The sequence below is a fragment of the Neoarius graeffei genome, chromosome 15, assembly GCF_027579695.1.
Source record: "Neoarius graeffei isolate fNeoGra1 chromosome 15, fNeoGra1.pri, whole genome shotgun sequence".
Taxonomy (NCBI): domain Eukaryota; kingdom Metazoa; phylum Chordata; class Actinopteri; order Siluriformes; family Ariidae; genus Neoarius; species Neoarius graeffei.
The window spans coordinates 22,121,004-22,137,037 of NC_083583.1; the positions used below are offsets into that span (position 1 = coordinate 22,121,004).

The following is a 16,034-nucleotide window of genomic DNA, read 5'->3' on the forward strand; positions in this document are numbered from 1 at the left end:
CACACACACGTGTCAGCTGTCTGGCTACTGCTCATATTCATTAATAGGGTATGCCTGTACTCACTATACCCTGTGTATGTACACGGGACACGTGCAGTTTTGGGGGTGAGTCTCACTTTAATTTTTATGACAGCGGCTGGATAGGTCTGTGAGAGATGTTGATTTTTGCAACGGCTCTGAAGAAAATCTGTTTGAAATCCCCTGAGTCTTGGTAAGTAAGACTTATTATAGGACTTATTCACATGCAACTCACACAATCATTGTATCATTTTCTCAGTCTATTAGACTCAGGAGCGCAGATTGCAGTTACTGACTTTGTATTATAGACATGCAACTCTTGCAGTCTTTGTTTATAGTTATCTCAGTATTAAGCTCTGTCTTAAGTGGTCACTTACATTACCTCAGTTTACCTGAGTATATTCACTGTCTTATATGTACATTGAATGTCCTGAACAGGAGCTCAGATTGCAGTTGCTAAAATAGTAATAATTTATTGATATAAGGTGTTTTGTGGTCAGTTTATTACACTGTAGTGTGTCATGTGGTAATGCATTATAGGACAATGCAACTTTCATAAATATTACCATATATCAATTGGAATTATGTTCTACGCATATACCTGCAACTGTGACGATATTCAGTGACTAATAAAATGGTTTTGAAAGTTCCTATTTTTAAAACATAGTTTTGATATGGTAATTTTCTTTCAGAGATTTCATTTACAACACGTCTCTGACAGCTCAAAATGCATCTCCAGGCATTTAAAAACTGCAGAGCTTCCAGGGGCCTTTGGATCCACCCCTGCAACACCTCTGGTGATGGCCTTTCCAGTATTTTGATTGGTGGAACTGAGGAACAACTTTTTAGCGGAGCGCTAGAATCTTTGTCTAAACAAAAGTCATTCATTCAGCTTTGACAGATTGCTTCATCCGCTCCTGGACAGGTGAACCATAGTTTTTTTTGTAGTCCTTAGTGACATTGTTTGTCATCTATGTTATTTAACCTTTAAATGTGTAAGCTAAATTTTGCAATGTTGTATATGACATAACATTGCTTGGCACACTGTATTGCGATGTAGCGGTTGACCTAACAAACCGTAGCCTACTGCAGCCAATGCTAGCAGGAGAAAGCTCAGTGCAGCAGCAATCAGTCAGCTGAAGCTGTTGCTAGATGTAACGTTGCTGTAACAGAAATCCAGCTGAGGTAAAATTGTAACAGTTCAATGGCATAAGCTAACTTACAAATTGGTGTGTTATCCCACAGAGTAGCTGACTGTGTAAAGCTGTAGGCTTATGGTAAAGTTACCAAAGTGTCAGTAATCTGTATAATTTGTTGTGATGTGTACCCAAGTAGCAATGAGAATCGGGCCACTTCCGTAAAACCTCCAGCGCCATCGGCTGAGTGGCGGCATCGGCTGAATAGTGCCAACCGCAATTGGGCCAGGTCTTTAATTGGCTCCGTCTGACTGAGCATCGGCTGAGCCATGGCAACCGGGAGCGGGCCGCTTCCATAAAACTGCTCATGCCGACTGTGATTTGGCGGCATCAGCTGAATCATGGCACCCAGGTTAAAATCTGAGCGCTCGGCTACCAGTATGAAGCTGATTGAAAATGCCAACGGTACTGCAGCAAGCATCATTTGCACACAGTTCAATCACTGACTGCATTGACTGCTTATATTTCATAAGATAAATTAAAATAGCAGACATTATATATTCAGTTTGCATTTCACTAGATAGTAAACAAAGAAAACCATTTTAATCTCATATGTTTATGAAATACTTCTTGTCTATGCATGCCGTTCACAGTCTTGTCTATGCACGCGGTGTGTATGACTGGTAATTACTAACACTGACCACTAGGCGGGGTGTATGACTGGTAATTACTAACACTGGCCACTAGGCGGGGTGTATGACTGGTAATTAAACTGTGGGTGGTAGAAATGGGCAACTGGACTTGCTTGAGAATTCTTGAAAACGTTTCACCTCTCGTCCAAAAGGCTTCCTCAGTTCTGTCTGACTAATAGGGAGTATCAAATATTTATCTTCTCCTGGATCAGAATCAGAATTCTGATGACCAGCTCATCTAAGGTGTCATTGAGGCATCATGTTGGTGTGGGTCACTGGAGGCTGGGTGTGAACGGCGAGTCATTAGGGTGATCAAAGGATTGCCCGTTAGGGTGATCAATGGCAATCTGACTCTCTCTGTCCTCCTGTGAGTCACCGAAAACAGCTGGGTCCTGGCATACACCCAGCCGTCTGGGAAGAGTGTCCAAGACCGCCTTGTAGATGTTTGACAAATGATGTCTTAGACCCCCACCTCTGTTCAGTGATGGCCGTTCCAGGTTGACAAAAATGGCTTCTTTCACTCCTCGCTCATACCAACGATCCTCTCTGGCTAAAATGCGTACGTTACAATCCTGAAATGAGTGTCCTTTGTTGTTAAGATGAATGTAGACAGCCGAGTCCTGGCCTGAGGAGCTGGCTCTCCTGTGTTGGGCCAAGCGCCTGTATAGCGGTTGTTTCGTCTCCCCAATATACAAATCCATGCAATCATCACTGCACTGAATTGCATACACTACGTTGTCCTGTTTGTGTCTGGGTATTCTGTCCTTAGGGTGGACCAGTTTCTGCTTCATGGTGTTACTGGGTCTGAAATGTACCAGAATGTTGTGTTTGTAGAAGATCCTCCTGAGTTTCTCGGATAGACCGGAAATGTAGAGAATGACAATGTTCTTGCGTTTGTTCCTGTTATCATCCTTGTCAGTTATGTTCCTTTTTATGCTCTTTAGGAAAGCCCAGTTGGGATAACCGCAATTCTGAAGTGCTTTCTTGATGTGATTCTGCTCCTTCTCTTTTCCATCTAATGTTGTAGGAATGTTCTGAGCCCTGTATTGCAAGGTCCTAATGACCCCCAATTTATGTTCCAGTGGGTGGCGAGAGTCGAAAAGTAGGTACTGGTCTGTGTGTGTGGGTTTCTGGTAGACCTCGATACTAAGGCTTCTGTCTTGTCTAATGTGTACATCACAATCCAAGAAGGCTAGATTATTCCCACTGACATCCTCCCGAGTGAAGTTGATGTTGCTATCCACTGCATTGATGTGTTTCGAGAAAGCTTCCACCTCATGGATTTTGATTTTAACCCAGGTATCATCCACGTATCTAAACCAGTGGCTGGGAGCAACTCCTGCAAAAGTGGTCAAAGCTATATGCTCCAGTTCCTCCATGTATAAATTGGCCACAATAAAAGAGAAGGAGCAGAATCACATCAAGAAAGCACTTCAGAATTGCGGTTATCCCAACTGGGCTTTCCTAAAGAGCATAAAAAGGAACATAACTGACAAGGATGATAACAGGAACAAACGCAAGAACATTGTCATTCCCTACATTTCCGGTCTATCCGAGAAACTCAGGAGGATCTTCTACAAACACAACATTCCGGTACATTTCAGACCCAGTAACACCCTGAAGCAGAAACTGGTCCACCCTAAGGACAGAATACCCAGACACAAACAGGACAACGTAGTGTATGCAATTCAGTGCAGTGATGATTGCACGGATTCGTATATTGGGGAGACGAAACAACCGCTATACAGGCGCTTGGCCCAACACAGGAGAGCCAGCTCCTCAGGCCAGGACTCGGCTGTCTACATTCATCTTAACAACAAAGGACACTCATTTCAGGATTGTAACATACACATTTTAGCCAGAGAGGATCGTTGGTATGAGCGAGGAGTGAAAGAAGCCATTTTTGTCAACCTGGAACAGCCATCACTGAACAGAGGTGAGGGTCTAAGACATCATTTGTTAAACATCTACAAGGCGGTCTTGGACACTCTTCCCAGACGGCTGGGTGTACGCCAGGACCCAGCTGTGACTCACAGGAGGACAGAGAGAGTCAGATTGCCATTGATCACCCTAACGGGCAATCCTTTGATCACCCTAATGACTCGCCGTTCACACCCAGCCTCCAGTGACCCACACCAACATGATGCCTCAATGACACCTTTAGATGAGCTGGTCATCAGAATTCTGATTCTGATCCAGGAGAAGATAAATATTTGATACTCCCTATTAGTCAGACAGAACTGAGGAAGCCTTTTGGACGAGAGGTGAAACGTTTTCAAGAATTCTCAAGCAAGTCCAGTTGCCCATTTCTACCACCCACAGTTTACTATGACCTGGATGATTGAGAATCTTCACAGACATGACTGGTAATTACTAACACTGGCCACTAGGCGGGGTGTATGACTGGTAATTACTAACACTGGCCACTAGCCGGGGTGTATGACTGGTAATTACTAACACTGGCCACTAGGCGGGGTGTATGACTGGTAATTACTAACACTGGCCACTAGGCGGTGTGTATGACTGGTAATTACTAACACTGACCACTAGGCGGGGTGTATGACTGGTAATTACTAGCACTGGCCACTAGGCGGGGTGTATGACTGGTAATTACTAACACTGGCCACTAGGCGGTGTGTATGACTGGTTCACAGTGACTGTGACGTCAGGGGACACAACTAAAAAAGAAGACTACTATAAACGTTCTTTTCCTGCTACTGATCCCACGCGGTGAAGCCAGTTTGGTACGGTGAGGTAAATGTTGTTTAAAATTTCTGTTAAAAGTGGAAACAATAGAGTTCCAACAACATTGTACATTAATATTTCGAGTTGTTGCTGATATATGTCAATTATTATTTAACCATTGAAATATATTCTTGTTCGTTGGATTCCTTGCTCCAGATGAAATGAACAGACAGAATAAAATGTAATTTAAACAGCAGCTAAGCATTATTAATTAGAACAGCAACCGAAAATTCTTTATCATGTCGAGTTAAGTAGTGCAAGTTGGGGAAGATGTATATGAAATAGGCTTCAACTACGGTGCGAACTAACCGTTTTAGCTCAATGACTATTAGCTCAAGGCGGACTATGTGGGGCTTAGCTCATTAGTTTCTTTGGAGCTTGAATGCAATGTAGTAGTATATTATTTACGAGCACGGTATTTGACCTAAGGAAGAAAATAAAATGGAAAATGTTAGTTGGTTCAGATAATCTCATCTCATTATCTCTAGCCGCTTTATCCTTCTACAGCAGGGGTGTCAAACCTGATCCATAAAGGGCCTTGTGGCCAAGGGCGTAACCATGGTATAAATATTGGGGGGGTCCAAATTTGAGCCCTTCCCAAAATATTTTTAAGTGCATTTCGCGCAATTTTCATATGGGCCTATTGATAAAGATGTGCTTATCTAGAACATTGTTTTGATGAACAATTACCAATTAACATGTTAACATTTATATCTTGTTTTTTTTTTATTGTGTATCAGGCAAAACACAAAACAACAGAATGTGCAACTGCAAAACATGAAACGCAATACAACATACAAAAAAAATGTAAAACATTGCATGAAAATCTGTCACACCAGAGCTAGTCACACACACACACACACACACACACACACACACACAAATGCAGAAATGCCAAATTGCTACAAAAAAATGGCTACCAAAGCAATAGAAAGGAGCATTACCCTGGTTAATAGGTCAAAACAACATAGAACTTTGTAGAAAATATATTGACTTTATCTAAATAAATGGCCCAAAAATATGGAGGCGTTCAAGAATAGAGGGCTACCGCGTGACGTCACCGTACCACGAGATTTTGTGAGGGCGCCATATTGGAAGACCTCAAGTACATACATACATACAATATAAAACAAACTACGAGCGAGAGTGAAGTGACACGATGGCTGATAATTCTGGTTATGTGAGTACATTACCAGCTGCAGAAAGGGCACGGTATGTGGAGAAACTCGCTGTGATTGATGGGTTTGATCCATATGATAAGACTCGGGGCAAGGGAGAATGGAAACATAAGGAGGACCTGACACCAATTCTGCCATCTGTTTGCTACCCAGACATTGTAAACTATTTGTTGTTTACACCCAGTGCCTACACTGCTGATGACTTGAAAGCCTACAAAGGGCTACAGGCTTACAATTATGTTGTTAGAGGCTTGGTTCGTGATATTACAGCTGTTATTAAGAATAACCTACACATAGTTATGGCCAAGGTAATCTTGTTGATATTTATCTTTTAATAATATATCTTTTCAGTTGAAAAATTAACTTTTTGTTACTATTAAGGTATCCATAATTTAGGTTAATTTATCCAAATTATACATATGTATTTATGATATATGCCTACACAACAACTATGCTTTATTTATATAATAGGAGGGAGAGCAAGCCCCAAACCATCCTAAATTATTATTATTATTATTAAATTGTAGAAGTCTGGGAGGCTTGCTCGTCATACAGTTATCAACTTGGGGCCAATTTAGCATGTTTTAAATCTGAATTTCTTGCGTTTGCTTACCTCAAAGTGTCCGCAGATCATGCACAGACTTATCCATTATATCCACAGTTTTTTGCCAAGTCTCTCACACAGGTATCTTTCAAGTCTACTGTTGAGCCAATAAATCATAAACAAAACAGCTCAGATTTGTTTGTTTAAGTCGTTTGCCACTCCACTTTATTCTCGTGGGTTCACATACCGCTGCCGTTATTTCCCCCTAATCACGAGTTTGTTGGTCTTCCAAAATGGCGCAGGGTCTGTTTACTTCCGGTTTCGGGTGACGTCAGTGAAATCCCTCTATTGTTTTGGGATAAAGCATTGGCAGTGGGAGGGGTATTCAATGAGAATCTCAGTTCAGTCCCATGCGGATTCGCAAGTGCTGTGATGTATTGTAAGAGATCAGCTTACATTTCGATTTAATTCATTACATACGGTTTCTACCAGCTTTTTTAGGCTACGTTCACACTGCAGGCTGAAGTGACTCAAATCCGATCTTTTCGCCCATATGTGACCTGTATCCGATCTTTTATTGACAATATGAACGACACAGATCCGATTTTTTCAAATCCGACCCAGGCCGTTTGGATATGTGGTCCTAATTCCGATTCCTATCCGCTCTTTTCATATGCGACTTCAGTCTGAACCGCCAGGTCGCATTCATCCGACTTACACGTCATCAACAAGCCACAAACGTCACTATTCTGCACTGAAGTAGGCGGCGGGTCTCTCAAAAAAGTTACAACAACATGGCGCATGACCACGGGCACAGATAGAGGGTGGGACGAGTCAGATTTAAATTCACCTCGTTCGGTCCCCCCCACTTATAGGGAGGAAAAAACGTCTATGCTGTCTTTCTTTGCATAAGGCAAACCTCACGGAAAAATCAAAAGACTAATTACCATTCGGTTTATTGAGGTGCACAGCAGTGTATACATAGTTGCAACAACTCACATAAAACAAAACAAAGACTGATATTCGGTTGGTTGAGCTGCGCAGACTGCACAGGTTGCGAGCTCGAGCTTGGTTGCTATGGTAACCTACAACAAGTTTGACAGGCATATTGGGGTTGGTTTGCTGGCAGCTTTGTCCCCCCCCAGTTTTTTGTCCCTCCCAGTTCAAAAAACGTATCTGCGCCCCTGCGCATGACATCAATGCGAGGGACGCTTCGGGCTGTGAAGGTTCTGAATCTTCTCAATGGAAGGACGCAGAGGTTAGGGAGCTGATTTCCATTTGGGGGGGATGCAGCTATTCAAGCTAGATTGGATGGGTCATACCGCAACCAGGCGGTTTTACTTCCGTAAACACTGGCCATGCTCACTGCGTGTGACGTCGTCGTATCCTGCAATGCGCATGCGGAACACTTTTAGGTCGCTTTTCGTTCATACTGAGGATCACATACAAGTCGCATATATTTGTTAATGTGAACGACCTCACAAAAAAATCGGATTTCACAAAAAAATCGGAATTGAGCATTAAGCCTTGCAGTGTGAACGTAGCGTCAGTTTGTATCCAAACTGGGCTGGGCAGACACTGTGCGATTTTTGGCCCAATTTTGACACGATTTTCACTCGTGCGACTATTTTGGAGATCGGGCCGATTTTTGGCTCAATCGTGCGTCTCGGATCGTGTAGTATACATGGGGTAACGACAAGCGATTAACACCTCACGACCTCCTCCCGATCGATCGGATGAAAATCAAACATGTTTGAAATCCTGGTCGCCCCTCGTGAGGCTATCGCACTGTTGAAGCAGTGTCACGAGCCGATTTACCTCAACCTGTCACACTACACATGCGCGAACACAGATACGGAAGAGAAAACAAACACTGAGCAGCACTTCCGGTCTCCTCCTCTTCTTCACGTAGATGGGATTTATGGCTCTTTGATGGGATCCGCATCTTTGTGATCCGTTCTTTGAAAAGAGCCGTTCAAAAGACTGGCTCATTTGGCTCTTTTTTAAAATATTTATTCAGTTTTAAGAAGACAGCATCTAAAGAAGCCAGATCCCTCTGCTTAGACAGTGACATCAATATTTCTGGATATACCTTTTATATAAAGCAACCTAGACTTACATTATTGTAACCCCTAAACGCTCATAAATAACCATTAAAAAACAATGAGGGCTTCAATGAATGTCCATGCAGAACGGCTTTTCTGTAAAAAAAAAAAAGAACCCACTCAAGAACATAGTTATCAAGAACGCAAGAATATTTTATAGAAAAACACTTGTTTTACAAAAACATTTAAGTCTGAGATACAAAACAGATAAATAAATAAATAAAATACACAAAAATGGAACAAACAAAATGACGATAGAATAAATTAAATGAACGTCCGTGCAAAGTAGTTTTCCCCCAATATTATCATTAATATCACACAACATTATAAACTATCTGAAACACAGTACAGAAAAAGAACGACAGAAAGAACGGCTCCCCCAGCTCGAGACTCGGTTCTCATCGTTCATGCCTAGGAGCCGTTCAAAAGAATCGGTTCGTTCGCGAACGTCACAACACTATATCACGTTGCAGTTCCGGATACAAGAATCTGGAAGTATGGAAGTACAGTGTGAGCAGTCAGATCGCATCCGAGCATCGGATCGTATAGTGTGAGAACAGGAATCGTAAGCTGCGTGCTGTTTACCCCTGTGATTCACTCGTACAGTGTGAGCAGCAGCTGAATACCGCGATTGAAAAAATCGCACAGTGTCTGCCCAGCCTAAGCCGCACTACGGCGTCATGGGCTGACCCAAGTGCACAATCATAGGGGGTGGTCGCAAAGTTTTTTTTTTTTGTTTGTTTGTTTCTCTGTGCTTCCTAAATTGAAAGTAAATCAGACATAACAAGTGAAGGATTCATTATATAGCCATGGTTCAGGATGGCATATTATTTGTCTCATACTGATTTAATATGCCAAATATTGGGGGGGGACAGATTGGTACTTTCCCAATATTGGGGGGGACATGTCCCCCCCCCAGTGCCTATGGTGGTTACGCCCATGCTTGTGGCTGCAGGTTTTCATTCCAGCCATGCAGCAGCACACCTGACTTGGCTCATTCAATCAACTGAACTGTCTTCACACAGTCAAATACTTGCAGCCACACCCACCCTTGATTAAAGGGTGGGTGTGTCAGTTGATTGAATAAGCCAAATCAGGGTGCTGCTGCATGGCTGGAATGAAAACCTGCAGCCACACGGCCCTTTATGGATCAGGTTTGACACCCCTGTTCTACAGGGTCGCAGGCAAGCTGGAGCCTATCCCAGCTGACTACGGGCGAAAGGCGGGGTACACCCTGGACAAGTCGCCAGGTCATCACAGGGCTGACACATAGACACAGACAACCATTCACACTCACATTCACACCTACGGTCAATTTAGAGTCACCAGTTAACCTAACCTGCATGTCTTTGGACTGTGGGGGAAACCGGAGCACCCGGAGGAAACCCACGCGGACACGGGGAGAACATGCAAACTCCACACAGAAAGGCCCTCGCCGGCCCCGGGGCTTGAACCCAGGACCTTCTTGCTGTGAGGCGACAGCGCTAACCACTACACCACCGTGCCGCCCTGAGATGAGATGATTATTATTATTATTATTATTATTAAATTGTAGAAGTCTGGGAGGCTTGCTCCTCATACAGTTATCAACTTGGGGCCAATTTAGCATGTTTTAAATCTGAATTTCTTGCGTTTGCTTACCTCAAAGTGTCCGCAGATCATGCACAGACTTATCCATTATATCCACAGTTTTTTGCCAAGTCTCACACAGGTTTCTTTCAAGTCTACTGTTGGGCCAATAAATCATAAATAAAACAGCTCAGATTTGTTTGTTTAAGTCGTTTGCCACTCCACTTTATTCTCGTGGGTTCACATACCGCTGCCGTTATTTCCCCCTAATCACGAGTTTGTTGGTCTTCCAAAATGGCGCAGGGTCTGTTTACTTCCGGTTTCAGGTGACGTCAGTGAAATCTAGCATGGCTTACCTCGTGGATTCTTAGCAATTTAACATCCCTGGCATGATGGACTGCCAGATAGATCTGAGGTTCATCGAAAATGAGAGCCTGAATTGTTATTTTAATAGACTAAGTTGGTATAATTACACCCTGCGTGTAAAGCAATGAGCTATTAACAAACGTGTGTGTTATAAATTGCCACATAGTTTATGCATAGAAGACAAAAACTACATGATACCAGAAGACTGTATTGAGAAATTATATATCTACTGTATCAATAACAAAATATTATTTAAGGGTCATTGTCTTAGTATATGGATAAAATCAATGTGTGTATTTATTTTCTTCCATGATTCCCCTGCCATTCTAGTGGGTTTTTTTTTTCTTTCTCACTCAGGTAATCTCTCTCTCTCTCTCTCTCTCTCTCTCTCTCTCTCTCTCACAGCTAATTTATATTAACCCTGCTCTAAGGTAAGTATGGATAATCACATACATTCGTTAAAATCTAATCTTAGACGCAAGGCAGTGAAATCAGTGTTTAATTTACTGCAAGATATTGAGAATGCTGACCGGATTGATGACAGCCAGTTTGGCCGGATGACTAACGACTATCAAGTAAGAAAAATTGAATATTCTATAGTTCATGCAGGAAAAAAAATCACTTTGATATTACGCATGATGAGTTTAAAACATTTCCATTATTCTTTTCTTCTAGAACACCATGCAAGTTGCAGTACAAATGAGGTCACCTGACGCCCAACCTACAGGTAGGAATACTACAGTGATCTCTCTCTTTTTACCTTGACATATGTACCATTTTTTTGCTACTAATCTACTGCTACTAATCTACTGTGGACATCACAGGGCCCACAGACCTGCCGAGCGGTTTACGGCCTGTACCCACTTACAACCCAGTGTCCAGCCAACCAGTCAGTCATCAGTCATCCGGCCAAACTGGCTTTCAAGTAAGAAAAATTGAATATTCTATAGTTCATGTGGGAAAACAATCACCCTGATATTATGTGTGATGAGGTTAAAATATTCACTTTATTTTTTTCTTCTAGAACACCATGCAAGTTGCAGTACAGTCACCTGATGCCCAGCCTTCAGGTAGGAATAATACAGTGATCGATCTCTTTTTACCTTGACATAACTACGTACCATGTTTTGCTAATAATCCTTTACGCCTTTTTTTCCTCATGTTTTAACAGCATTTGAAAGGGAGATTCTTATACAAGTGAACACCATCCGGGAGACCCAGCTGCTAATCCTCATGCAGCTACAACAGCTCAGTAACACCAGGGTCAGTGGGGCAGCTCCTGACCCAAGAGAGTTTAGGCTCCCTCTCAAGACACCAGAAGACCTTAAACACCTTGAGCAAATCTTACAGACAGAGGAGGAGAAGAAGAAGAACTTGGTGAGTTAAATGGTTGATTAATCAATTCAATCCTAAAAGTTAGTCCTGACTCTCACCCATGATTTATTCCCCCAATGGTGGAACAAGATATCAGCCACTAAAAGACTAAGGTCATTTCTCTCAACCTTCAAGAAGCTCATGAAGACTCTTTCTCTTTAACAAAACTTTAACAAACAAAACCCTGTTCATCTGCACTAACCTTGTTATGCCTGTGTACTCTATTTCCCCCCACACATTGTATGTTGCTGATTATATATGTCTTTTGTAAGTTGCTTTGGATAAAAGTGTCTGCTTAATGTAATGTAATATTCATTGAATAACTGATGCATGTCTTGTTTCAGACTGTTCTCCTGGGAACGGTGGGGGGCATGTCACTTAAAGATACAATCTGGCGTATCCTGAAAAGAACAATTGACACCTCCTTGGCAAAACATACGAACTGGAGTGGGTCGAATCAAAAAGTAGCCTTTAAAGGCCTGCTTTTAAAAAATGTGATCGTGGGTGAGTCACTGTATAAATTATATAAATATCAATATGCTAACCTATTTCAATTTTATTCTTGTTAGTAAACTGCTGGCATGTCTCATGTCTTAAATACAACATACACCACTTAATGAACATACAACTGATCCAGATGGTTGCAGTGACACAAGTGTTACACTGAGTATCATACTGTGTTACACTGAGTATCATACTATCCTCTTCTTGTGTTTTCCAGATGCAGTCCGCTCAAATACTCTAACCCAAGCCTCAACAGATAAGGAAATAGAGATCCTTATCATTAGATGGCTTCAACTTGCTGCGGACAGAGATGGTGGCAGAAGCCGGAGAGCAAGATCACACACACACATCGTAAATTCATTAAAATGTAAATCCAAATTCATTTTCTGTCTTCTCATTGTTTCTATCTTAATAGTATTGTGTTGGACATTAATTGATAAATGTCTAAGTGTAAAAGGAAACCACATTAATGCACAAGTTCACTTCCACTAATGGGGTTAAAAAAAAGAGTACTGGTACCAAAGGTGCCATTTCTAGAATAAGTATTAAGTCAGGGGTGTCAAACTCAAATTCACAATGGGCCAAAATCTAAATCTGGGATGAAGTTGTGGGCCAAGTGGAATACACATTTGAAATGATCTGTCAGGGCTGGTTTATTTTGTCTGCAGTTCTCAATCAACTGGATTGAGGCAATCGAATCTAGTACAAATAGTTGCTCTGGTGAATAGTCGTTCTGTGGAAACTGGGCCGAGTTCAAGTCGAGTGCTCGGGGGGCAATCGGGCCTAGATTCAAACCGGAGATCGGCCGAGTGATTTCTGATTACTCGGGCCGCTTTCGGCCCGCACAATTTTTGCTACTTGGGTAGTAGACTACACATTTTGATCACGGCTACTCATTTAGACTAGGTTGTTGTCAGTAAATTGGCTGAGAAAGCTTTGACTACAAACATGGATACTTTGAACTACAATCCCCAAGTCTCATGGCGCTCTCTGTCTCCAGACTACTGATCTCAGCTAACACTCATTTCCCTAATCACTGCTCTCCCCATTTAAGCCTCGCGCACATGCCACTTCAGTGCGAAGTATTGTTCTGCTCCATTCAATTCATTCCAAGCCATGTTTATTCTGACTGCCTCTCTATTTCTGACCTTTGCTTACTCTTTCACGTTTTTGCCCCTTGTCTTTCCTCTACCATGTTGTTTGCCGATCGCCTGACCCTTGCTTGCTACTGACCACGATTTCTTTCTCTCGATTTGGATTTGTTTACAGTTTGCTTCACGCCACCTGCATGTACAGTGGTGCTTGAAAGTTTGTGAACCTTTTAGAATTTTCTATATTTCTGCATAAATATGACCTAAAACATCATCAGATTTTCACACAAGTCCTAAAAGTAGATAAAGAGAACCCAGTTAAACAAATGAGACAAAAATATTATACTTGGTCATTTATTTATTGAGGAAAATGATCCAATATTACATATCTGTGAGTGGCAAAAGTATGTGAACCTTTGCTTTCAGTATCTGGTGTGACCCCCTTGTGCAGCAATAACTGCAGCCAAATGTTTGCGGTAACTGTTGATCAGTCCTGCACACCAGCTTGGAGGAATTTTAGCCCGTTCCTCTGTACAGAACAGCTTCAACTTTGGGATGTTGGTGGGTTTCCTCACATGAACTGCTGTAAGAAGCTCCAGTCACGATACATTGGACCATTCAAGGTAATTCGTCGCATAAACGAGGTCTCATACCGTCTGGAACTGCCCCCACACACACACACACACACACACAGCAGGCTAGCACCCACATTTCATGTCTCCAGTCTAAAATCTGTGATCCCAGGGCCCCTTGCTGAGAACACATCAGTCCAGGAGCACCCAGCTCTTGACATACAGGGTGAACCAGTCTACCAGGCAAATATCCTCAACTCAAGACAAGGAGAAGGACAAATCGAGTACCTGGTAGATTGAGAGGGTTACGGCCCTGAAGAACAGAGCTGGGTCGCTACCAAGAATGTTCTAGACCCACTCCTCAAGCAGGAATTCCACACCCTACATCCTGACAAACCAGCACCCAGAGGCAGGGGGCGTCCCAGGAGGAATATAGTTAATAGTAAGTCCTGGCTTAGTTTTTTTTTTTTTTCCGCTCGAGACATGAATGCAATGAAAAGCAAACTGGGTGAGTCCTGTTGGATTTTAACAGGGCATGGAAACTTTGTGCATCTACATAATAACATACTCTATTCCTGGACTGCACGGTAGACTACATGTAAAGGGTGCGCACCATCCTTTTATGTTCATGGTATTGTTAACATGCATGTTCACAAGCCAAAATGATAAGACGCTGCAGCAGGCTTACTGTGTATACACACACACACACACACGTGTCGGCTGTCTGGCTACTGCTCGTATTCATTAATAGGGTATCCCTGTACTCACTATACCCTGTGTATGTACATGGGACACGTGCCATTTTGGCAGTGAGTCTCATCTCATCTCATTATCTCTAGCCACTTTATCCTTCTACAGGGTCGCAGGCAAGCTGGAGCCTATCCCAGCTGACTACGGGCGAAAGGCGGGGTACACCCTGGACAAGTCGCCAGGTCATCACAGGGCTGACACATAGACACAGACAACCATTCACACTCACATTCACACCTACGGTCAATTTAGAGCCACCAGTTAACCTAACCTGCATGTCTTTGGACTGTGGGGGAACCGGAGCACCCGGAGGAAACCCACGCGGACACGGGGAGAACATGCAAACTCCGCACAGAAAGGCCCTCGCTGGCCCCGGGGCTCGAACCCAGGACCTTCTTGCTGTGAGGCAACAGAGCTAACCACTACACCACCGTGCCGCCGCAGTGAGTCTCACTTTGATTTTTACAACAGCGGCTGGATAGGTCTGTGAGAGATGTTGATTTTTGCAGCGGCTCTGAAGAAAATCTGTTTGAAATCCCCTGAGTCTTGGGAAGTAAGACTTATTATAGGACTTGTTCACATGCAACTCACACAATCATTGTATCATTCTCAGTCTATTAGACTCAGGAGCGCAGATTGCAGTTACTGACTTTGTATTATAGACAGGCAACTCTTGCAATCTTTGTTTATAGTTATCTCAGTATAGGTATCACGGTTTCTGTTTTCCGGTTGAGAGTAAGTCTTGTGCATTCTGGCTGCCGCTTCTCACCGGAGCTTTTTATTTATTTTTTTATTTTTATTTTGTGTGTGTGTGTGTGTGTGTGTAGTTTGATGTTTGTTTGAGTGTTTTGTCCGCCAGTTGTGGTGTAGCTCCGGAGTCCGGACCCAGTTTTGGGCGTCGGTTCCCTCCAGGCCTTGGTTCGCCGTGGATGACACCTGTGCTCCTCGCTATGGACTGCAATGAGCTCGTTGCTCATTTTAACATTGTGGTTGTCCAGTGCTCTGTGCAGCAGTGCTTTAGTGTTTGGCGTGATGTTTCGAGTGATGTTGCTTGGTGGCATCGCGGTGACTGTGTAGGTGGTTTGGGACATACCAGCGCTCTGCGTGGCTGTGCGTCTGTGCTCGCTTTGTGGATCCATGGCACGGTGTTCCGAGTGATGTTGCCTGGCAGCGTTGCGGCGGCTGTGCAGGCAGTGTGGGACTTGTTTTTGTGCACCTTTTGGTGGGACTGTGGCTGCTACACCATTGGACTGACATCCTGACCTCTATTTGGTGGACTTTTTTTTTTTTCTCCATATAACTGTAAAGCGACCTTGGGTTTTGAGAAAGGCGCTATATAAATTTAACTGATTATTATGATTATTATAAGTTCTGTCTTAAGTGGTCACTT

General features: G+C 42.9%; 1 protein-coding gene across 1 annotated transcript; it reads left to right on the plus strand.

The window, feature by feature from the left end:
- The first annotated feature begins 10,790 nt into the window (after window positions 1–10,790).
- LOC132898984 (uncharacterized) lies at window positions 10,791–14,194 on the plus strand. Its single transcript, XM_060940645.1, has 7 exons — window positions 10,791–10,928; window positions 11,029–11,080; window positions 11,178–11,278; window positions 11,378–11,423; window positions 11,525–11,730; window positions 12,072–12,231; window positions 14,067–14,194. Exons 1-7 carry the CDS (start codon window positions 10,791–10,793, stop codon window positions 14,192–14,194), a joined length of 831 nt encoding a protein of 276 aa, XP_060796628.1.
- The last annotated feature ends 1,840 nt before the right edge of the window (window positions 14,195–16,034 follow it).

Coding starts and splice junctions, on each gene's coding strand:
- LOC132898984 (XM_060940645.1), top strand. CDS start 10,791: ATGGATAATCACATACATTCGTTAAAATCTAATCTTAGACGCAAGGCA. Junction 11,731..12,071: donor AGGAGAAGAAGAAGAACTTG/GTGAGTTAAATG, acceptor GTCTTGTTTCAG/ACTGTTCTCCTGGGAACGGT. Junction 12,232..14,066: donor TTTAAAAAATGTGATCGTGG/GTGAGTCACTGT, acceptor CTGTGATCCCAG/GGCCCCTTGCTGAGAACACA.